The 23,535-nt window shown below is 47.2% G+C and overlaps 1 protein-coding gene across 1 annotated transcript; it reads left to right on the top strand.

Annotated features, from left to right (window-relative positions):
• Nucleotides 1-522: 522 nt before the first annotated feature.
• On the top strand, nt 523-23,153 carry TKTL1 (transketolase like 1). The gene is made up of 12 exons (XM_060086737.1): nt 523-621; nt 4,600-4,697; nt 6,307-6,498; nt 6,580-6,707; nt 7,928-8,121; nt 11,230-11,394; nt 15,569-15,725; nt 17,251-17,381; nt 19,090-19,173; nt 21,398-21,494; nt 21,624-21,743; nt 22,981-23,153. The coding sequence occupies exons 1-12, from the start codon at nt 538-540 to the stop codon at nt 23,151-23,153; spliced, it is 1,623 nt and encodes a 540-aa protein (XP_059942720.1). The 5' UTR covers nt 523-537.
• The last annotated feature ends 382 nt before the right edge of the window (nt 23,154-23,535 follow it).

Genomic DNA, 23,535 nt, shown 5'->3' with positions numbered 1-23,535 from the left:
TTTTACATGTGAATATCCAATTTTTCCTGTATCACTTGTTGAAGAGACTGTTTTTTCTGCGTTGAGTATTCTTGGCTCCCTCATCAAAAATTAGTTGACCACATACGTGTGGGTTTATTTCTGCTTTGTGAAATTTCTGATTAATGATATCACAGATGAATTCATACAAGTGAAATGACACTCAAATGCCTACAGAGTTCCCAGGCGAACTTCCCCAAGTATGCCAGTGCTCCACTGATAGAAGGGGGCTGGTCTGTGAGGTCTTGCTCCCTACAGGGAGAGGAGTTGTGAGGTTCCTGGGCCTCAAAGCATCCTTAAAAGCTGTGAACCTGGCGGGCAGTGGCCCAGCATCCCCTTCCCTTGGCTGGATTCTTTCAGGGCTGTGAGAAATGACTGCTGCTTCCAGTTTGAGGAGACCATGTGCTGAAAGGCCTCCTCATGCACTGTGTGTGTCCCTGGTGAGTCACTTGCCTGTGAGAAACGACCTGTGCCATGTCTTTCAGCCACCCCACATTGTGCAGCAGTGCTTCTGAGATCATGTCCGTGCTGTTGTTCTACATCATGAGGTATAAACAGATGGACCCGGAGAACCCGAACAATGACAGATTCATCCTCTCCAAGGTAAGCTGGCATAGGAACCCATGCTCAGACACTTGGTTCCTGAACTCATTTTAAAAGCCACCATGTGGCAACAAGACCTGAAATGGCCTCTGTTTATCCTTTTGGTGCTTCTCTCTTTGCCTCATGTCTTCATCTGTTCAGGCTGATATAATAAAATACCAGAGACTGGGTGGCTTATAAACAATAGAAATTTATTTCTCACAGTCCTGGAGGTTAGAAGTCTAAGATCAAGGCACCAGCATGGTCATGTTCTGGTGAGGGTCCTGTTCCTGGTGGCAGACTTCTCACTGTATCCTCGTGTGATGTAAGGAGAAATGGTCTCTCTTTTATAAGGGCATTAACCCCCCTCTTCAGGATCCTGCCCTCATGACCTAATCACTAACCAAAGACCGCCACCTCCTAATACTATCACCTTGGGCATTAGGTTGTCAACATAATGGATTTTGGGGAGGGGGCACACACATTCAGACCATGGCACCTCATAAAGATCTAAAGGTGTTCTAGTGAGGACTGCGTGCTGGGAAGGAAGACTTGCGGCAGCTGGCAGTCCTTCTTTTCCTTTGATGGTGCCTCACTTTACCCCACTAAAGCCCCCCTTGTCAGGGTCATGCTGCTCCGATCCTCTGCCACCTGGATAGAGGAGGGCCACGTGAGTGAATCCAACTTGTTGAGCTCGAGGAGCATTGAGCTTGATTTGGAGGGACATCCCACCCATCAGTCAGCTTTCTCTTCCATTTCTCTGTGTATCTGACCTGATACCAATAAGGAGTTTCTCATTAGGCTAGCTATAGTATGAGATACCTCATGACATTGGGGGACAGGAAAGAAAAGAAATATTAAAAGCAAGGTCAATCTAGAAGAACAAGCAGCTCTTTTGATGCTGTGTGAAAGTTTGCTGTGTTCTGAGCAAAGCATTTAAAGCTCAACTGGTAGAATGACATGTGCAAATAGAAACCCCAGATCTGGGCAGCGGGAAGTAAAGACAAAGGCAGAGTATAGGCAGAGTACCTGGAGCCGTAGTTGTGATCCTTGTCTTGGTGTCTAAAACACAATCTCAAATGAGGTTTGGCAAAGGATAAATAAAACGTGTGTGTAGAGGAAGAGAGATGAAGCAAACGAAGTCCATTAGTAATAGTCAACGAATTTAGGTAAAGAGTATATGGAACTTCATTGTACTATTCGTACAACTTTTCTGTAAGCTTGAATTTCCTTCATCATAAAAACTGAATAACTGTAGGTATACAAACAAAGTATGGGTGTTTAGAGCTTTACTTTAAAAAAAGAGAAAGATGTGGGAATTCCCTGGTGGTCCAGTGGTTAGGACTCCATGCTTTCACTGTTGGGAGCCTGGGTTCAATCCCTGGTCAGGGAACCAAGATTCCACAAGCCGCACGGCACAGCCCAAAAAAAAAAAAAAAAAAGATGCCTAGACTATCCCGTAATTGCTGCTATCGTATAATCAGAGTCATTGGCCTTAGAGGGATAGAGAGACTTTCTGACGTGTAGCCTCAGGCTGGGCACTACTCATTTGCCAGATTTGTGTGTTCATCAGACTTACGCGGCAGATAAAGTTTGAAGACAAGAGAAAACACTCAGGGGACTTCCTTGGTGGCACAGTGGTTAAGAATCCGCCTGCCAATGCACGGGACACGGGTTCGAGCCCTGGTCCAGGAAGATCCCACATGCCGCGGAGCAACTGAGCCCGTGCGCCACAACTACGGAGCCTGCGCTCTAGAGCCCGCGAGCCACAACTACTGAAGCCCATGCGCCTAGAGCCTGTGCTCTGCAACGAGAAGCCGCTGCAATGAGAAGCCCGTGCAACACAACTAGAGAAAGCCCGCACGCAACAAGGAAGACCCAACGCAGCCAAAAATAAATAAAATAAATAAATTTAGTTTTTTTAAAAAAGAAAACACTCAGGAGCATAGTCCATCTTGGCTCTGGTTGGGAATGGAGTAAATGGATTTGCTAGAGGCCAAGAAGCCAGGGTCTCCATAATCTGTGCTCCCAGGGCAGGAGTATCTATGTAGACAGCTGCATGAGGAGGCCGCTTGCTAAGGCCTGGCCATGGCACTGACTGAGGTGCTCATGATCTCTCCGTCCACCACCCAGGCCTTAGTTTTTATTTTATCAGCTCTTTTGTTTTCTTTAGCCAAGGAGGCCTGGGAAGTAACCAAAAAGCCTTCTTGTAAATTTGTTCTTGAAGCACACTTTGTGTCAGAACAAAGATGAGAAGTACCACCTGGAAGAGAAAGCTTTCTTTCCTGGGTGCCCTCAGCAGCTTGTGTGCATCTTTATTCTTGGCCCCTCAGTTGTGAGTGTCCCCCCCACAGCGAAAGGATTCTTGGGAAAGGAAAGGGAACCCATGTGGGCGTGCTTCCACCATGCCAGACATCATGCTGGTGCCCCATTAATCTTCTCAATTAATCCTACAGCCTCTTGCTTCCTGAACGGGGCTTTCCTCACCATCATACCCAGAGAGCAAAGCCTTATGGAAGTGGGCTTACTTGTCCCCTGCGTTAAAGCTGGGGGGAAGTGGAGTTGGTCTGAGTGTAGAGCGCAGGCTCGCTCCAAGGGCACATAAGGCACCTGGGAGCCAGAGCTTGTTACAGGAGTAAAATAGGAGCTGTAGGGAGAAAGACTAAGCTAGCGATGTTGTCATGAGAGACTTCAGTGGGACAGTTCTCGGGGCTAGAGATGCAAAACAGGAATCTGTGAGGGCACAAAGCACGTAGAGAAAGTTCAGGAAGCTCAGGAGCCCCAGGAAGAGCAGAACAGTAGGGTGGAGCAAGACAGGAGAGGGATCTGAGACTAACAGCTACTGTACACTCATCCGTGGTAGTGACAACACAAACCAGCCTCTGAATGGAGCTGACATCTGAATGGAGGGAGGGGGCAGACAAGAGGCAAACCCAGAAATAGCATGTCAGATGGAGCTGAGTATCCTAGATCCAAGGGAAGTGGAGGGCAGGTACTAGGTGAAAGAGATGGTCCAGGAAAGCCTTGGTGTTGGCATTTGAGCAGAGACTTGGATGGTGTGAGGGAGTAAGCTGTGCCCTTATTTAGGCACAAGCACTGAGCACTTGGGGGAGAGAGAGCCACACGTGCTAAAGCCCTGAGGCAGGCATGTGCGTGGTGTGCTCAAAGGACAGCCAGGAGGCCAGGCACCCGGAGCAGTGGGAGGTGATGGGGGTCTGGAGTGAACAGGCCACTGCAAGAACTTGAGCTCTACTTGACGTTAGATGACAAGACCTTGGACAGTTCTCCACAGCGATTGAGGGGACGGACTTCGGTTTTATCGTGCTCCGCCTGGTGGCTGTGTTGAGAATGACTGTGGAGGGAAGCAGGGAGGCCACTGCTCTGACAGAGGCAAGAGATGTTTGTGGCTAGGCCAAGATGGTGGCAGCGGAAGTGTTGAATAAGTTTGATATCTCTTCAGAAGCTTGGGAGTGAGTGAGGCCTCAGCGCAGCAGACCTTTGGCATTGGCACCACCTTGTGGCCCTCAGAGGGCCACATTCTCTCCGTGGGACAGTGATAGCCTGTGCGTACAAGCAGGTCAGTGGGGATAAATGGAGCAGTGGTAGAAAGTGATTTATTTCTAGCATAACCTCCTACATCACCACTTCTCAAATCTCAATTGACTTGAGTTTTACAAACCAGGGAAATTGAAATCTTCTTCAGTGTTTCTAGCTTCTATTTAAGAGTCTATATTCTCCAAAAACATTGAACATCTGGTCTGTATACAACTAGATAAAAGGTCTTGTGGAAATGGCAAGACTTGTGCTTATGTTTTTTTCTGCTTTGCTCTTGGGCTCTGTTTAGGCTGCTGTGTGCAGAAGCTTCCCACTTCTATGTTGTCAGAGCTCCAGTTGCCCTCACCAGCTGGATTACCTGTGACTCTGTTGGCTTTGTGACGTTGATCTGACACTTTGGGGTGCACGAGGGTGTGTAGACTCATTTGGTCCCTTCTCTTACAGAGACTGTCGTTTGTTAATGTGGCAACTGGATGGCTGGGGCAAGGACTGGGGATCGCATGTGGGATGGCATATACTGGCAAGTACTTTGACAAGGCCAGGTAAGGCGCTTACCCAGAAACCACTTAACTGTTCCCCCCACCCCCTCCCCCAGCACTTTGGCTTTATTTATCACATATTAGTTTGGGAAGACAGTGATTGTATTAAAAGTTCAGGTTACCAAGTAGTCAAGGAGTAAAAAGAAATCATATTTCATGAAGCTGTTCTAGCATCTCCTGTTGGGTCCTAAGTGCTGCCTGCAGTATAGAAATCAGTTCATTAGGGACTTCCCTGGTGGTCCAGTGGGTAAGACTCTGCACTTCCAATGCAGGGGGCCCAGGTTCCATCCCTGTTCAGAGAACTAGATCCCACATGCATGCCACAAGTAAGAAGCCCGCATGCTGCAACTATGAGCCCACATGCCACAACTGTAGGATCCCGCATGTTGCAACTAAGACCCAGCACAGCCAAAATAAATAAATAAATATTTTAAAAAAGAAAGAAAACAGTTTATTTATTGTTTGTTTGTTTATTTAGCTAGCTGCGCCGCATCTTAGTTGCGGCATGCGAGATCTTTAGTTGCGGTATGCAAGGTCTTAGCTGCAGCATTGTGGGATCTAGTTCCCTGACCAGGGATCAAACCCGAGCCCCCTGCATTGGGAGCATGGAGTCTTAACCATTGGACCACCAGGGAAGTCCTAGGATTCACGTTTTTACTAAGAGACATCTTCCTGTTTCCCATATCTCAGTGAGGTTCACTATAGAGTGAACAGATGGTGTATTTGCCTTTCCATTGGGGACCCCTACATGTTAATCAAAGGTCTCTTTTTCTGGAATGGTCCACCTTCCTAAAGACAGACAGATCCATGCCTTTCTTGCAGGGGTGTGTGCCCAGGTGCTGCTGATGTAGGAGCAGCAAGATGGGGGATCCTGGGGGGCTCAGGGTTGGCCATGATGGTGTGCATGTTCTACTCCGACGGTTTACCCAGGGTGCCTGAGTCTGCAGCCCCTCCGTCCCAGGTTCCAGCCCAGGTGGCCCCTCTGGAGGCACTTCGTTGTGCTTCCTCCACAGTTGACCTTTTCATCTCTCACTGTTGCCTCTGTTAGTCCCTATCCTGTGGTTAATCACTTTTTTTATACTTCATTTATAGCATTTTTGTGGGGTCTGGGTTGTGTTTTAGTGGTTTAAACATTTCATGTTTCTGCTGCGGAGGAGTTTAATATTTATAACAGAACAAATGCTCCTGAGGTCGGATGTTTTGATTGTTATTATTGTATATAAATTTGTAAGATCAGAAATAGAAGGTGGCAGTGCTTAACATGGAGCTTATCAAGAAACCATATATGTAAATGTTTGGGCATTTAAGGGAGCTGCCTTCTCCCCATCCGCTCTTATTCGTTGGGCTCAGAGAAGTGGCAGAAGAACGTAGAAATTACTTTTACAGCTAGAATGAGAAGACTAGCCAAAGGTGCAGCCCATGTCGTGAGGCCCAAGCTTTTAAAGCTGCGTTTCCTCAGCTGTGGAATTTGGGCAGCGTTGACAAGGAAAATTGTCTTAGGTCTGAAGCAGCTGCTTCAGTCTCCTCCTTTGTTTCTCTCCATGAAATATATTTGCTCGAGCTGCCCAGAGGAGCCCCAGGCAGGGTCCTAACATCTCTTGGCTTGCCCCAGCTACCGGGTTTTCTGCCTCATTGGACATGGCGAGTCCTCGCAAGGCTCCGTCTGGGAGGCCATGGCCTTTGCTTCCCACTACAGTCTGGACAATCTCGTGGCCATCTTTGACGTGAATCGCGTGTGCCACAGCGGCACCCTGCCCCTCAAGCACTGCATAGACCTGTTTCAGAAGCGCTGTGAAGCCTTTGGGTAACTGTCCTGTTTTGTGGCACCTTCTTTCCGCCCCATCCCCCCTTCGCCTTCTAACCTGGCCCACTTCTCTGTTGGCAGGTGGAGTACTTTCACGGTGGATGGCCGCGATGTGGAGGCACTGTGCGACGTGTTCCAGCAGGCGGCTCAAGTGAAGAGCAAGCCCACTGCTGTAGTTGCCAAGACCTTCAGGGGCCACGGCATGTCACGTAAGGAAGTGTTGCTTTTCTGCTTGTGGTTGTCAAAAACCTGCCTAGCATATGAGGTGGAGAGAGGCTTAGTCTAGCTGGGCAGACAGCTGACTTCATGCACGGTGATTACGCCTGTGACGTGCGCCCAGCGCTTTGGCTCTTTTTCATGCTTGTAGATAGTAGATCTGGTTAAGGCAAGGGGGAGGAAGCCCAGACCCCCAGCAAGCGAGCGCAAGGGAGTGGCTGAGAGGATAGTCCATCAGAGGACCAGCAGGGAGCCATCACCATGGGAGTGCAGAGCCAGAGGGGGGCTGAGCGTGAGCAGATACGTAAACGTGAGTGTACGTGCCTGCAAGCGCCCTAGTCTGTTCCCACGCTACCTAGGAGGACACACAGACCACTAGTAAAGCAGCGCCTCTGGGAAAGGTAACTGTGGAACTGAGGGTCGGGGAAGGGAGGGGGTTTTGAAAGTCTTAACTTCTTGCAGCTTTCAAAGGGGACATCTGAAGTTGTTCATCTCAAGTATAAATAGTTGCAGTAGGTGTGATCCCTGGTGTGTTTTTAGTGTTGACGTTTTAGAATAAAACTCTTCTATGACTCCTTCTCAAAATACAGTCTTATTCTGGTACCCCCGTTCAGTAAATGTCGACTGGACCAGTTTGCTCCTGGCAGAAACCTGGGTATTGTCCTTGCCTCCACCTCTCCCTTATGTGCCCCCTACACACACACCCAGTCTATCATCGATTCTGATTGATTCTGCTCCTGACGTACGTCTCAAGTCTGTTTGCTCCTCTCCATCTCTCTTGCTGAGGCCCAGTCATCTCTCCCTAACTGCAGTCTCCCCAAGCCAGCCCCCACATGACTGCCATGGTGATCTTGCTACAACATGGATCTGATCAGTCACCATCCCCCTTCCAAACCCGTCAGTGGTTTCCCATCTTGCTTTGGACAGAACTCAAACTCCTTATACCCATAGGATCCTCCATGGTCTGCTCTGCCTGTCCAGCCTCATCTCCCTCTCTCCCCTCCATTCACCAGCACATGGGCCAGTGGCCCCCTCAAGAGCCTCTCGGCCTTTGTCAAGGCCGTCTCCTGCGACTGTAGTACTATGTCAGGCCCCCTGTGCCAGGTTTTTACTCTGTGGCTGACATCTTCTCCATCTGGATGTCTTTCAGATGACCAAATAGGAGCTCATTAGATACTTAGGGAATTAATGTGTTTTATCCATTGGGTTGCAGCTGTTGAGGATGCAGAAAATTGGCATGAAAGGCCAATGCCAAAAGAAAGAGTGGATGCAATTATCAAACTAATTGAGAGCCAGATACAGACCAAGAAGAAGCTTAACCCAAAACCCCCTGTTGAAGACTCGCCTCAAATCAACATCACAGATACAGAAATGACCTCTCCACCTGCTTACGCTGTTGGTGACATGGTAGGCAAACTGCTTTTTTCTCTGCTTTTCCTAAATACAGAGGACTCTGTTTACTCTGATCTCCAGGAATGAACAAATTGTTAGGTGATGTGATATTTAACTAAAGATTATAAGCAATAAATATGGATTACCTTCTCCTTTACTGTTTCTGATATTTATTCTTTGATTTCAAACTTAACTCAGGTCTGAATTTTCTTACCAGTCAGTCGCTGCTTATTTGTGTTCAGTGCTGTGCAACTTTTGCTTGCTTCTGTGTCTACTCAAAGGATGGGGGCCTGGCTGGATTGATCTGTTGGGCTTATTCCCTGGATTACACAAGGAGACACGCCAACTCATCAAAGACCAGTTCTTCGAAAAGGAAACAAATTAGGCGTGAAACCCTGAACATAAAGCCTTTCTGCTTTTTGTTACCACTTTTGTATTCAAAGTATGCAGGGTCTTCACAACCTAAGGAAATAAGGTGGCAAGCCTGGGAGGAAGGAAATATTTATTTACTTGGGGACATTTTGAGTGTTACCTACGTTTTCTTAGCCTGGTAATATGGGTTTAAAATAAATGAATTGACTATTTGGGAAATTAGAAAACAAATTTAAAAGCAGAAGAATGCTCTTAATAAGGGAAAAGTACATATAAACAGAGGCTACTTTGGTAATATGTGTTAACACTTTAGCTGTTCATACCCTTCAAAACTAGCAGTGCAACTCACAGGAACTTATCCTACAGAAACACCTGTGCAAGTGTGCAGAATAGAATGAATGTCAATTGCACCATTGATTATGATGAAGTGTTTATGTCTGGAAGGTAGGTGGGATTATGGAAGCTTTTCATTTTTTGAAAGAAGTGTATATATTTTACTAATAGGAAAAATTAAGGAAACAGGCCAGTTCGTAAAAAGTTAATGAATTAAAGAACAAGAAGTCACATTAATACACAAATCAAAGAGTTGGCTCTTTGAATTACTAATACAGTAGACAAACCATTATCTAGCCTACTTAAAGAGATGAAAATCATAAATGAATAAAATTAGTCACTAGAGGAGATAACCACAGATGCAGAAAACAGAATTTTGAGAAAACTATTCTAATTGGTATGAAAACCTGTAAAAAAAAAAATGGACCTCTTTTAGGAATACATAAAATACCAAAATTGACTAAAAAGACACAAAACACTTAAGTAGATCAACAGCCATAGAAAAATTTGAGAAAACTGTCCAAGAGTTATACCTCCAAAGTTCCAGGCTCACTAAGTTGCAAGAGTGACTTAATTTTAACCTTCAAGGAATGGGTTAATTCCTAGGCTATTTCAAACCTGCTTGACTATGGAAAAAGCCATTTATGAAGCCAAAATGTTATAATGCTGGCCCAAAGGAAAAAACTACAGGCCAACCTCACTTATGAATACTGATGTAAAAATTCTAAATAAAATGTTCGCTGGTCTCAACTCAGTACCTTAAAGAAGTATATGAATCAGTGAAGTTCAAATTAGTAATGCATATCGTTCACCAGTATCAGGAGGGGGGAATTATGATCATTAACAATAAAAGACTCAGTCCTGACAATGAAAAGGCAAGCCTATTTGCAGGTGGTAGAGTCGTATGTCTGGAAAGCCCAAGAGAATCGACAGAAAATGGTTAGAAATAAGAGGAGTCCAGAAAGAGAGCCTGTAGCAAAACTAATATCCAAAGATTGATTCTTATATTAATAAAATGGAGAGATTATCCCTTTTACAATGGCAATAAAAACTAAAATAACTAAAAATAAACTTAAGTATATAAGGTCTATGTTAAGATACTTATAAAACTATAGCCCTAAAAGAAGCTCACATGCCTTGTATGCATGAGATGCTTACCAAGTATTTGTGAGTAGACCATTGCCAAAAGGATGCTACACAAACCTGTCATTTCCCTTACCTCGGGGGAGAGGAACTGGGAGAGTGGGAGGAAGATTGCCTTTTCACTCGATATTCTTTCATAACTTGACTTTTGTACTCATCTACATGAATTGCCTGTTTTAAAAAATATTTTTAAGAGTGTTTAGATGAATGAACAAAGACAAATTAATGAGGAGGAAAACCTTGTTTTTTTAAATAACAGCTTTATTGAGATAATAAAGATATATAAAGCTATGGATTTCTATATAATCTACCCATTTGAAATGTACAATTCAATGGTTTTTAGCATTGAATGACAAGAGTTGTGCAACCATCACCACACTCAATCTTACAACATTTCCGTCATCCCAAAGACAAACCCTATACCCATTAGCAGTTACTCTCCATTCCCACCCAGCCCCTAGTAACTGCTAATCTACTTTCTGTGTCTGTGAATTTGCCTATTCCAGACATTTCATGTAAATGGGATCATATAATATGCAAAGTTTTGAGTCTGGCTTATTTCACTTAGCACTGTGTTCTCGAGGTTCATCCATGTGGTGGCAGTGCTCCATTTTATGGGTGTATCTTATGTTTTATTTATCCATTCATCTGTTGCTGGACATTTGGGTTGTTTCTACCTTTTGGCTATTGTGAATAATGCTGCAATGAACATTTGTGTACAACGTTTCGTATAGATGTGTTTTTCTCTTGGGTATATACCTATAGGAGTAGAATTGCTGGGTCGTAGTAATTCTGTTTAACTCTTTGAGGAAATGCCAAACCTTGTTTTTTTTTAATATAAAAACTCAATATTGTAAGGATGTCAGTTCTCCCCTAAGTTAATCCATAGGTTGAGTCCAATCTCAAACAATTTCCTAATGGAATTGTTTATTATTTGTATTATGTTTCTGAAGTTCTACATTTTAATATTTACAGTGAGTATCATCAGTTTTATAGTTAAACACTCACAGAGGCATTTGCATTTTGGGAAATTTAAATTTTTAAATCAACTATAGGAATGAGACAGAAGAATAAATTTATTTGGGGGAAATTGATACCCAGTGAGCCAAGTATGGATTTAAAATTGGCTAGCAGTCCTTTTTTATGACCCAAAAGGAGATTATTGGTGAATCACAAATTCGCTTTCTTCATTAAGGTAGATGACAAAATTTATAATTCTACCAATTCACCTTCCTTCTAAACCCATTCTAAGAAACTCTACTGTTTAACTTCCAGGTAGCTACTTGGAAAGCATGTGGTTTGGCTCTGGCTAAGCTGGGCCGTGCAAATGACAGAGTCGTTGTGCTGGACAGTGACAGCAAGAACTCCACCTGCTCTGATATATTCAAGAAGGAGCACCCTGAGCGCTTCATTGAGTGTTCTGCTGCTGAGCAAAACATGGTATGTATGCTGGGGACCCACCTTGAGGCTTCTCATTGACAGACATAGGAGGCCTGTGCTGTGTTACGGTTTTTCTTTCCACTTATAAAAGCAAAGGAGCTGGAGGGAAAAAGTGTCGGGGGAAACAAGTACAGAGCAGCCAGGCAGAGTCTGAGGGGTGACTTCCAGGACTGCAGGGAGGGGCTCCAGCCATCTGCCCTCAGGTCTCCAGGCCTAAAGCATGCCCAGCTCCCTGGTAGCTCTAGGTGACCCCACTCTTCCTGCCCTGCCCATCCCACAACCAGGCAATCCTACAACATCCCAGAGGCCAATAGATTGAAAGCTACAAGGGACTGTGGTTTTTCTCTCCACCTTGTTGCATGGGGCCTAATATATCCTAGATATTCAAGTGTTGCCCTAATTGCAGTCTCAAGAATGTCAGCAGTGCTGTGGCCTTAGGTAGAGCTGTTCTGTTTATCTGTGCTTCAGTCTGTTCCCAGGATGACATTAATGCAGGAGTCTCTTATGCATGCACATATCCGCACACACTCCCCTCAAGAGAGAGAAAGGAGTTTGTGCAAGTAAACGCCTTGACTTGTAAAGCTCTGTGCCAGTGCAGAGGCCAGCGCACATGTACCTTCACATCGTAGAGGCCAAAAACAGCACTGGCCAGAAATCTATGGGCCAGTAGGCCTTACGTGACCACCAGAGATACTGTATTTGGAACAAGTAGTATTTACAAATATTTTAAATTAGTTGTCGTTTTTTTTTTTTGTTTTTTTTTTTGCCTGTACCATGTGGCATGTGGGGTCTTAGTTCCCCGACCAGGGATCGAACCCGCGCCCCCTGCGTTGGAAACACGGAGTCTTAACCACTGGACCACCAGGGAAGTCCCAGCTGCCAGCTTTTAAAAGTCAGGAAATTTTATATGGAATCCAGATTTCTGGATTCTCTTGAAGATTGGGAAGATCTGGCAGCACTGGGACGACATTCCTTCCTTCCTGCCACCAGTTAGCTGGGGCCAAGCAGGGGCCCCATTTAGATGGGGATCCACAGCCAGCTCACCATGTCCCTGCCTCCTGCTGGCCCACTCATTTGTTCACGGTGCTTCCCTGGCCCTGTCAGTGTTGGAATTTAAGCCCCCCTGTTCAGTAAAGTAGGTCATTGCAATTGTAAGAATATGTACATTTTTCTGTGCGTCTCATTAAGCTAAGCTGTTTCCATTTTGAATGGAAAAAAATACAATTCATAATTTTCTGAATTGAGCCGCCTATCAAAAAGCTTGCTTCCTAACTCATTGATTCTTTCAGTCAGCAACTGAAAAAAACGAATAAAGAAGCAGCCAGCAAGTGGGTACTATCCAGTGCTACCAGGTGCAACTGGTGACTACAGTGATAGCGTGACTAGGGCAGTCAGGAGCAAGGTCTCAGAGGCCGAGACATTTAAGCTGAGACTTAAGTGACAAGGAGTCAGTCATGCGTAGATCTTGGGAGGACGGTATTCCCAGCAGAGGGCCCAGCTAGCTCTGTGGCATGCCCAAATCTGAGCTGTTTAGGGAGCAGAAGGAAGGGCCGGTGTGGAGAATAGTTTGTTGGGGGAAGGGGGGGAGGTGACAGGAGATGGCGACTTGGACCAGGACAGTAGCTGTGGGGTTGGAGAGAAGCAGACTCATCCAGAATCTGCTTTGACAGGAGAGTCGGCAGGATGCCATGGGGCAGGTGTCAGGGCAGGAACCAAGGCTGGCACTAGGGCATAGGCCAGAGCACCTGGGAGCAGAGGAGTGTCGCTTCCTGACGTGGACAAGACTGAGGGAGGAACGGAGCTCTCTTTGCGCTCTGGGGTAGGGGGTCAGGGTACCTGTTAGACTGGGGATGGGGGCGCCAGGTAGGTTAGAGGATAGGTCATTTATCTCCAGATGTGTTTGCTTTCCAAACTGCTGAATGTGTTTTTCTAAACTAGATCTTTTTCTGCCTAGCTTTAAGTTAACATCTAAATTTTTCATCACAGATTTAAGTAGATGCAAAGGATATAATTTCCCATATATTGAAATTTGTGACACTTTAATACTCAAATCATCCAATTACATGAAGGCTCTCTTTGTCAGAAATTAAATCCGTTTTTCTACTTGAATTCTTATTTCCGTTCTGCTTCCCCAAATATATTTATGCATGAAAGCCTTTTATTGACAGTTCTTTTCTGCAATAAAAATATGTATATACATTGATAGTTTTTAAAAATTGTCCTATGTCCATAGGCCTTGGAGCATTACAATTTTTTTTTTCTTCTGGATTGAGCTACAGTTATAATTATTAGCTTGTGTAGCATTGGTTAAGTACACTTAAAGCTAGAATGAGACAAGTTTCAGAACAAAATCTATTCGTATTTTAATGATGTAAGTGCCAAGAAACCTTGTTTACATAAATAAGGTGATGGGAAGGGAAAGAGTTTGGTTGTGGCAACATCATTCAATTCATCTGAATTCCTTCCCTGTTATAAGCCAAAACCACACAGTGATCTTTCATGTAAAGTTGTTGGTGGAAAATTATTTGTAAAGGGTTGACAGTTGCATTAGGTTCTCTTTCAGTTTTGTTAAAAGAATTGGAAAACCCCTGACTTAAAAAAGAATTTGTTGGGCCTCCCTGGTGGCGCGGTGGTTGAGAGTCCGCCTGCCGATGCAGGGGATACGGGTTCGTGCCCCGATCTGGGAGGATCCCATATGCCGCGGAGCGGCTGGGCCCGTGAGCCATGGCCGCTGGGCCTGCGCGTCCGGAGCCTGTGCTCCGCAACGGGAGAGGCCACAGCAGTGAGAGGCCCGCATACCGCAAAAAGAAAAAAAAAAAAAAAAAGAATTTGTTATCCAATCTTTTGAGTTCTGTAGTTTCTCAAGGCTGCTACGATTATTTCGAATTGTCCTTTCTGTTTTGATGCGGAGCTCTTACACTCCAGGATGTTGCCCGACTGAAGGACCCGGTGTGGGTGAGAGGGTGCCTTTTGACAGTCAGTGACTGGGAGGCGATTATTGGGGGGACGGCAGGAAGCAGGCCCTGGGCCCTTTTGCTGGCCGACAGACGTGGGGGTCAAGGATCTTGACGTTGAGACCAGCCACAGCCATGTGCCCCTTGGACGGTCTTTGTTTACCCCCAAGATGTTCATCTTCTAGTTTGAAACCTGTCAGGGTACGTGAGCCTGGCGTTCCAGGGGAGGTGAAGAACAGAGAGAGAGAGGGGTGGTTAGCATCAAGCACATCAGAGTGACACAATGGGACCGTATGCTGGTTCCCCGTGGAGGGGGCAGTTGGGGAGGAGTGTGGCCCGAGCCCCAGGACTCAGTCTAGGTGCACCGCCCAGCAGAACCAGCCTGGGCAGGAGCAGCAGTGTTCAGTGAGACGGGTGATCTGTAGTGCTGGAGGCTCCTGAGAGGTCAGATATGATGCAGACAGGGTCAGATGACCTCTGCATCTGGCAGCTTCTGGGTCCCTCACAGGAAATGGCAGCCTAGATGAAGGGAAATGGGCAGAAAGTGGGAAATGAGGAAGTGTGCGAAGTTTCTTGTGAAGGAGAACATAGACGAAGGGCAGCACCTGGAGCGGGAGGACAAGGTGAAAGTGAGGGGGGAAGATGGAAGATACTAGCACACACTTCAGTGATCAGAGAGGGAAAAACTGAGGGAACATGGGGGCGGGCATAATTGCACAGTCAGAGATGCCCTTGAGAAAGCAAGAGAAGGATGAGGATCAGTTGGGTGGGCAAGTGGGCCTCAGGTAGGTACCGGTCTGCTAATGACACGCTGGGGACGTGGGGATGGGATGGGAGAGCCTCCATTGTTCACCTCTCTTCCCCGGAAGTGCCCAGGGGAAGCATGCAAAGGGGCAGGGAGAGAGGGGACAGAAGGTAGGGGAAGAGAATAGGAAGTTGACCCACGGGGACTGCAGGGCGGCCTTGAGTGTCCCGAGCTTCCACATCTTGGATTTGAAGGAGCAGGGTTAGCACTGCAGTTCCTCTCTTTTCTGGCAGCATTCAGGGGACACCGTGGATGTGCCAGGTTTGGGGGTTTCCCAGGTAGGTGCCTGGGGGAGGGGTGGCAAGGTGAGAGGGTGCAGAGTCAAGATTTCCCTGAGATCCCCACACTCTGTGCTGGGGAGCGGAAGGGGCGGTGGGGTCCGGGAGTGTTCTGATTCACCTTCTTTGTGTGGCAGGTGAGCGTGGCACTTGGATGCGCCACCCGTGGTCGGACGGTTACTTTTGTTTGCACCTTCGCTGCCCTTTTGACCCGAGCATTTGATCAGATCCGGCTGGGAGCCATCTCTCAAATCAGCATCAACCTTATTGGGTCCCACTGCGGTGTATCCATAGGTATGAGTCCTCAGTGCTGTCATCTTAATCGCCTTCCTCCTTTACAGAGAAAGATTAGCCTGTAAGAGGTTGAACTGCCAGCGTACTTAAGGTTCCATAATGTTTAATTATCATACCTCCTTTTTGAAAAAAGCCATGTCATGTTTTAGAAGTTCCAGACATTCTGGGTAACTTTTGAGCCAATCTCTTGGTATTACTGAAAAGTGCCCATTTTTTCTGTCACAGAGAAATAATTATCTGTCCTGAGTGCCTCTTCTTTGTCAAGCCACATACTAGGTAGGGATTGGGTCACCCTGGCATCACCGAATTGTTTACTGCTCTCTGGTTGCCTTAGTCTAAGTGGGGACGAGAAGCCTGCTTGGACAGAAGGGGAGACCTCAAGGGGCCCAACACGTGGGCACTAACCGTGGATGGACTACATGGAAACTGGGGGAAACGCGGGAGCCAGGAGGAGGACCGAGGTGTGTGTTAGCAGTGGATAGAAAATCGGGCAAATCTGTGAGAACCTGAAGAAAGATTTCAACATTGCTGACAGAAGGAGGAGTCTCAGGCTGCAAGAACAGCAAAACCCCAGCCCCCAGGGGTTTCTTGCCTGGGAAACATCCAGGAGTCGTGTTCGTGGATGACAGAAATGGGGAGTCTAGAAAGATGGGGCATCTGACATTCCTGTGGCGGGGCAGGTCAAGGTAGATGTGACAGCTTACACTTGCTGCCAGCATGCTGGAGGGGAGAGCTGGAAGTGCATGTTTGGGTGTCGTCTTGGGGACTTCCTGGGAGAGCATGACTGGCTAAGAGGTCTCTGGATGGGCCAGATGCAGGGGAAGAGAGCAAGGAGACAGGAGGGCCTGGACAGAGGTCTGGGGTCTCTGCCTGGGGCTGGGTGAGGAGTAAGTTGTAAACTCAGCTAAGCGGAGAAGTGGCTCCAGGTGCAGCCCAGAGGAGCTGGGGTTCTGAGGAGAGACAGCGGTCCCAGGCCAGGCAGTGTACATGGTGACATTTCCCTTCCTAGCTGGAAGAGCTAGGCCACCCTGGTGTACACTGGGCTTTCTCTTTCCACAGAGTTTCTTTCCCCCACACACGAAGGCCCCCTGAGTTCCAGCAGCACCCCAAGGGCACCCCAAAGGTTATGTTCTGTAATGCTCAGCTACTTTGAAGGCCATGAGAAATGAATGAGACCATTTGAGTCTGAAAACTGTAGTCTTGATGGAGAAGGTAGAAGAGCAGAGAAGAAATGACAGAGTCTGAGGGGGCCCTCCTAGGGAGAAGAGAACAGGGCCAAAGACCTGGTGCTCAGGGAGGAGTGTTGGGTCACTTAGGGCAGCAGCACTATGACCGTGTGCCAGGTGTTGGCGAGGCTTGGGGCCAAGAGGAGGCCTATGCCATGTTGCTCGCGATGTCAGTTAGGAGCCTCACGTGGAGTGTGGCGGTGACGTGTGCTGCGATGGTGGTCGCCATGGCAGCACGCTTGCTTGACTGACAGAGAGCAGGCTCATCTTTTTGTTGGGCGATGGCTTTGCTTTCTCAGGTAAAGACGGCCCCTCCCAGATGGTCCTGGAGGATCTGGCCATGTTCCGAGCGATTCCGAACTGCACTATTTTCTATCCAAGCGATGCCATCTCAACGGAGCATGCTGTGTTCCTGGCGGCCAATACCAAGGTATTTTTAAGGGGACACTGGTGCAGGCAGAAAATGGTTCTGGGCTCTGATGCTAGTTTGATACTGATGGTTTGATTTTTTTTCCCCCATTTTTTTCTCAGCATAAAGAAAATAGATATTCGTTATAGGAAATTTGGTTGTAGGATTCCTTTTAAAAGTAGAACCATTACCCCCAAAAAAGGTGATGAACCACGAAGAACATGAATACATGTGCATTGTAAAAAACAGTGCAGAAGAATTTCGAACCCCTGACGACCTGTATCGGGTGGGACTTGGGTCAAGAAGAGGGGGTGCTCTGGGGCTCTGAGACAGGGAGCCCTTGGCAGGGCCACAGAAGTGGGCTCCAGCGACAAGCCATCATGTGCTGCCTTAGACACAGCCCGTGCAGCTGCCACCTCGTGATATCAGAAAACTGGACAATTGCCAGTGGGAGGCCACTGCAGACAAACCCTGGGGTCCCCAGCCCTGTCCCGCCCTCAGAAACAGCTTAGAAGGGTACAAGTCTGGCTTCTGCCCTGCCTGCCCCTCCTGAAGTCTCACCCAAGGGCATCAGATGGACACAACCTAACTCCTGTCCAGAACCCAGCTGCAGCAGAGGTTAGGGGACAGAATCTTTATCTTTCTAACCACTCTAGCTAGCGGCCACCAGACTCACCTCACCCTCCAGCCCTGCACGCACCCATGCCCCTGCACAGGCAACCCTGGGCACACTTGGGGTGGGTTGTGCGGGTTCCGTTCCAAGCATTTCCAACGTGTTAGAGACATGAGTTTCTTTGACTTTTTTCCTTTAAACCTAAGTGGCCTCACACATAGTCCTGGATTTTTCTACTTGCTATATCCTAGACATTGTTTTATGTCCTTGCATGTACAGTGCAATCTCGTGTGCTGCAGGATCTTATTTGTGGGAAGTTCAAAAGAGACAAAGCTGTGGTGATGGAAATCGGAATAGAGGTTGCTTCTTGGGTGGGGAGAGTGACAGGAGAGAGGCATGAGGGAACTTTCTGGGCAGGTGCAAATGCTATCCAGACTCAGGAGATGGTTACATGGTGTATAACTTATCAGAATTCGGTGCGTGCTCCACTTAAGTAAATTTTACCTCGTAAAAATACACCGAATGGAACTAGTTCATAACATGTAAATGAACAAAAGGAATCAGTGTTCCTAAATTAATGTATTGGTTTGTCATGTATGATTTAAATATGTATGTAAATTAACAAATACTCTGGACATTGGAGTATTCATTTACATTCCTGTTTATATGTTCAAGGTGATAAAAAAACATATTTACATCTTTTTGTTGGAGAAATAGTCATTTTATATTCCGGTGTCTAAGGTACTTCTAAGGATGGAGCATTACAAGCTGTTGTGACAAAAGTTGTTTCCCATGTGTTATAGGCTTTCTATTCAAGGTGAGTCAGTGCTCCTGCCCCACGTTTATGTTCTGTGGAGACACAACAGATCGATTTATATTTGAGAAAGCTTTCCTACATGGGTGAGCCAGGGCAGTGTGGAGAGCTCGTCACAGGGCCCCCAGCAGGGTCCTTCGTAGTAACCTGACCCCGTGACAGCTGGCCCTCACTCCAAAAAGCACATTTTGTTTTTAGTACAAAGAATTGTTAGGTCCTCCCCCGCTTCTTTTTGAGGTTTATTAGTTGGAAATTTAGTTTGATTTTCTAAACTGTGGCTCTGGTGTTCATTTACACCCTAGGAGATGTGCTACATTCGGATCAGTCGGCCAGAAACTGCAGTTATTTACACCCCACAAGAAAACTTTGAGATTGGACAGGCCAAGGTAAGGCCTCAAGTTCTCCAGTGTCTTCCAGTATCAGTTCATGTGGAGAGCACTGTTCTTAAAGCCAGTGCTAGAGACATCCACAGTTGACGCTTCATTCTTTCTTTGCACTAGTTTAAAAAAAAATTCATGACCTTTGCCTGCTTTTCTTCAGGAAGGAACATTCTGCCAGTATCAGCCTGAACTGAAGTTTTCTCCTTTCTGAAAGGAGCCTCTTTGTTGCACCCTTAAAGATAAGCTGGTAACAACTTGAAGGCTTTTGATTTGCTTTGCTGCACCTTATCACAGCCTCAAGCTAAACAAAATGATACAACCCATTTCAGATGAATAGTATATCTGTTAGGTCCTGGTTTTGCAGGTCCAAGGCCAGGAATACAACAAACAAATATGAACCATCTTGCCTCTGGCCATTGTGTGACCCTGAGGTTGGTTTTGCACATGGATTGTGGCCTCACCCCCAGGCCTGCTGATAAAAGGCTGGCATTGCAAGGTGCCTCCTGTCTCCTGTATCCTTGAGAAAGCCCTAGAAGCACAGATTGTTAGCAACCGGCCATGTTTTGTAGATGAGGGCCAGAGAAGGTGTTCAGGAAGCCCAGGATTCAAGCCCCCACGGCACCCTGGCGTCTGTGCGCCTGCCTGTCGGAGCTGTGCGTGCAGAAAACCAGCAGCGTCTGTGGAGAAAATAAGTGACTGCCCGCCACCTAGAGAGCAGTGCTTACAGACATTTGGGCGCGTTTTCTTCCTGGCTTTTTCTATATACACGTATATATATGTGTATATCTTAGTTGAGATCATACTGCATAGGAAAGTTTCATGTCCTGTCTTTATCTTATAAGCCTTTTAGAACGTCATTAATACTCCCCTTAAGTATGTGAAAGACTGATAGCCACTCCTGAAGAGCAATAGGTGACTCCCAACTTGATCGCTAAGGGCTAGGCTGCTCCACAATTCTCAGTGCCACAGTAGAGCAGCTGTACCCAGAGCACTTAACAGTCCCCCATAGTTCCGTTCTGCCGAATGGAAAAGCTGTACTGTTCACTTCAGTGTGGGCTACACGTTCACACTATTGTTCCCTGGACTCCCACGTCTAACTCAAAGCTATATGTTTGCCTCCGGGGGTGGTGGGGAGTGTGTCTTGGTGATAGTCATATGGTTTTCAAAGCTTTCTCATATCTCTTTTCTGCGCCCCCCCACCATGTTTGTCCTGTCCTGACAAAATGAAGTAAACTTCCTGATGTGAGTTAAAACGTGTGTGATAATATGCATGCCATGGATAATTCAAGGGCTGGGTTTGCAAAGGGGGACGTAGGTGTGTGTATGTGTATGTGTATATGTATGTATCTATACATTGTATATGTGTGTGTGTGTGTGTGTGTGTGAAAACGCTAGAACATTCTCGAAGAATGGGGATGGGTGGTTTAAAGCCCTGAATATCCGTAATCAGCAGTGGTTCTTAAGCTACAGGAAAAGCTATACAGAGGAATGCAATGCGGACTTCCAGATGCCTTTGGTTGGGTGACTTTGGAGGAAACAAAACGATGAAAAAAAGAGCAGAGAACCCTGTCTGCTTACAGAAAAGCGAGTGGTTGGGAGCATGGGCTTTGAAGGCAGATGGGCCTGGCTGCTGGTCTTAGCCCTTCCCTGGGCGAGTTCCTCCTGCTCTGAGATTTCCTTTGCACAGCCACAGAAGGGGCCCACTAATGCACGGGCTTCACAGGGCACTTGGGCAGCACCTCAAAAATGCCCCCAAATGGTCCCCATTAGCATGTTCATGATCAGAGTCCATTCTGTGTCAGTGCCCCAGCAAGATATGCAAGCAGTCCAGAGGTGGTGCCTTTTCAGACCCCTTGGTGGGTGTGAGTCCATGCTCTGGAGCAGATGGGCTGTACAACTCGCTTCTGGCCTTCAGCCTTTCACATCCCAGTTGGAAATCCACCTGCTTTGCTAAAGGGTCATTTTGCATACGTATTGTAAAAGAACTTAGTAATTTGGCGTCTTGAATCCTGAGGAAAAGTAGGTGAATTTGTTAAACAAACATGAAGTGGGGCTTATTAAAAAGAACATGTCCTTGTTGGTCAGTGTGCTGACTCGGCCTCTCTTATAGTGAGCTATTAAGGAGTGAAATTGGTAGAGGCTCCGGATAGCAGTGTAGCGTGTCCTCCGCTTCGAGACGCACTCTGTGTGGAGTAAGCACAGCATTTTTGTTTTGTGGGTGCAACACCAGGTCGTCCGCAGTGGTGTCAACGACAGGATCACAGTTGTTGGAGCTGGAGTGACTTTGCATGAAGCCTTAGCAGCCGCCGATGATCTTTCTAAGCAAGGTCAGTTGGTTGTTGCTGAATGCTGAAGTTCAAGCTGGGAGTGGTAGGAGTTGGGCTGCCTCTGTGCCCCAATCTGTCTTTTATTCTAAGTCTGCTTCATACACCAATCTGGTTATCTCTGTTCTCCAGATATTTCTATCCGCGTCATCGACCTGTTTACTATTAAACCCCTGGATGCAGCCACCATCATCTCCAACGCAAAAGCCACAGGTGGCCAGATTATCACAGTGGAGGATCACTCTTTAGAAGGTGTGTGCAGGCCTTGGGGACCACTTTGAAAGTCTGCTTTGGTGCAGCGTGTTTTTGTTTTCCTTGACCAGAGGTGTGCCATGATCGTGGGCAGCACCTCCAGCCAACCACTCACCCAGCAACCTGTATTACTTGCTCTTTGCGACGCCCGCCTACACTGGCTGGCTGAGGGTGGAGCCGTGCCCATCCTCGTTTGTGTGTGCTCAGCACAGTGTGCACTGCCTGGTCCCCGGGTAGCTGGCTCAGTGGCAGTGCAGAGGAGTGTCTAACTTGGCATTGTGAGGGGAGGCGTCATAAGAAGCTTCACAGTTGCTCTTGAGTATTGAATGATTAATAGTTTGCCCCCCACAAAAAAACGGCAATAGTGCCTTGCAAGCAGAGAACACAGCAAACGCAGGAAAAGTGTGGTCAGGGAGAGGGGGCTGGGCAGTGTTTGGCTAGGGAAGGTCAGGTGAGGCAGAGGAGGGAGTGGGGAGCTTCATGTGTTCGCATGTCAGGGGCCCCAAGAGCACCCCAGTGATCTGCAGGAAAGCACTCCAGTGCCCTCCCGGCTGAGGTTGATGACAGGGAAAGGGCACACGCCAGCACCCCCAAGGACAGAAGACGTGGGTCGGGGGTGGAGAACCCCACACCTTCGGCTTCCTCTCTCCCTCCCCTGAGGGGCCAGCCGAGCACTCTCCCTTCTCCGGCAGTGACAGATGCCTCCCTGGAGACCCAGGGAGCCCACTCGAGACTCGGCACCCCGGGTTTCATTGAGGGCTGGTCACTGCCCGGCACGTGCCAAACTTCCCGATTCCCAGGGGAAAGCACATGCGCCCCCTAAACCACCCTGTGGTGCCAAGAGTCCAGGCACAGGGACCACCCTTATCAGTAGGGAAAGTGTCTTGTCGATGCAGGGCACTCGCACCAGCCCACTGGCCGGGCACCACCCCAGGGCCAGCCTTGCAAGCCGGCCCTTCCGAAGCCGGCATCCAGTTCGTAGGTTCCTGACAGCTTTGAGAATCTGAGTTCCACAGACGCCTGCATCCATGGAGCCCCAGTGGACAGAGCCCCTGCCATAAGGGAGGCTGGGAGCAACTTGGAGACTCGCACTTTTGAACGAGATGCTTCTGGGCAGTCAGGGGATGGTGGTTTATGAATCAACGGGAACCACAAATCCAAAGGCCTCGTCTGTGTGAGGGGGTTTAAGGCTGCCCAGCTGTTTCCAGAGCAGGCCTAATGTCCCTTGCTTCTCCAGGTGGCATCGGGGAGGCTGTTTGTGCAGCGGTATCCATGGAGCCTGACATCCAGGTCTACCACCTGGCAGTGCCAGTAGTGCCTCAGAGCGGAAGGCCGAGTGAGCTGCTCAGTATGTTTGGAATCGGTGCCAGAAACATCACAGTGGCTGTGAAGTGTATTTTAATGAATTAAAATAGCTGTTGGCTTCGGTCAGGTAAAGACTGGCCTCTTTACCTTTCATGTATGCTTATTGCCAAACCATTACTTAAATCTATTCTGTTGCGCTTTATTCTTTTTAAAAGCAAAGCCAGTTAACTACTTTCCTGTTAAGCCATAACTACGTATACAAGAGTAACTTTCACCTTTGACTCATAAATATGGGTTATAAGATAAGGTTTTAAGTGTTTTAAGTGACAGAATAGCTAACAAAACAACCACCTAATAAATATTCTGATGAGACTACAGATAACTGGGCTGAGGACCAACATAAGGTAACAGTTTCTTAAATGTGTGTCATAAGTAAAGAAAATGCGAATTGAGTTGTAGCCCGCCCTTGCCCAGGTTTGGCAGCACT

Source organism: Mesoplodon densirostris, chromosome X (assembly GCF_025265405.1).
Source record: "Mesoplodon densirostris isolate mMesDen1 chromosome X, mMesDen1 primary haplotype, whole genome shotgun sequence".
In the NCBI taxonomy this organism is placed as follows: domain Eukaryota; kingdom Metazoa; phylum Chordata; class Mammalia; order Artiodactyla; family Ziphiidae; genus Mesoplodon; species Mesoplodon densirostris.
Note: the sequence above shows the minus strand (reverse complement) of the source record. Positions and strands in the feature narration are given on the sequence as shown.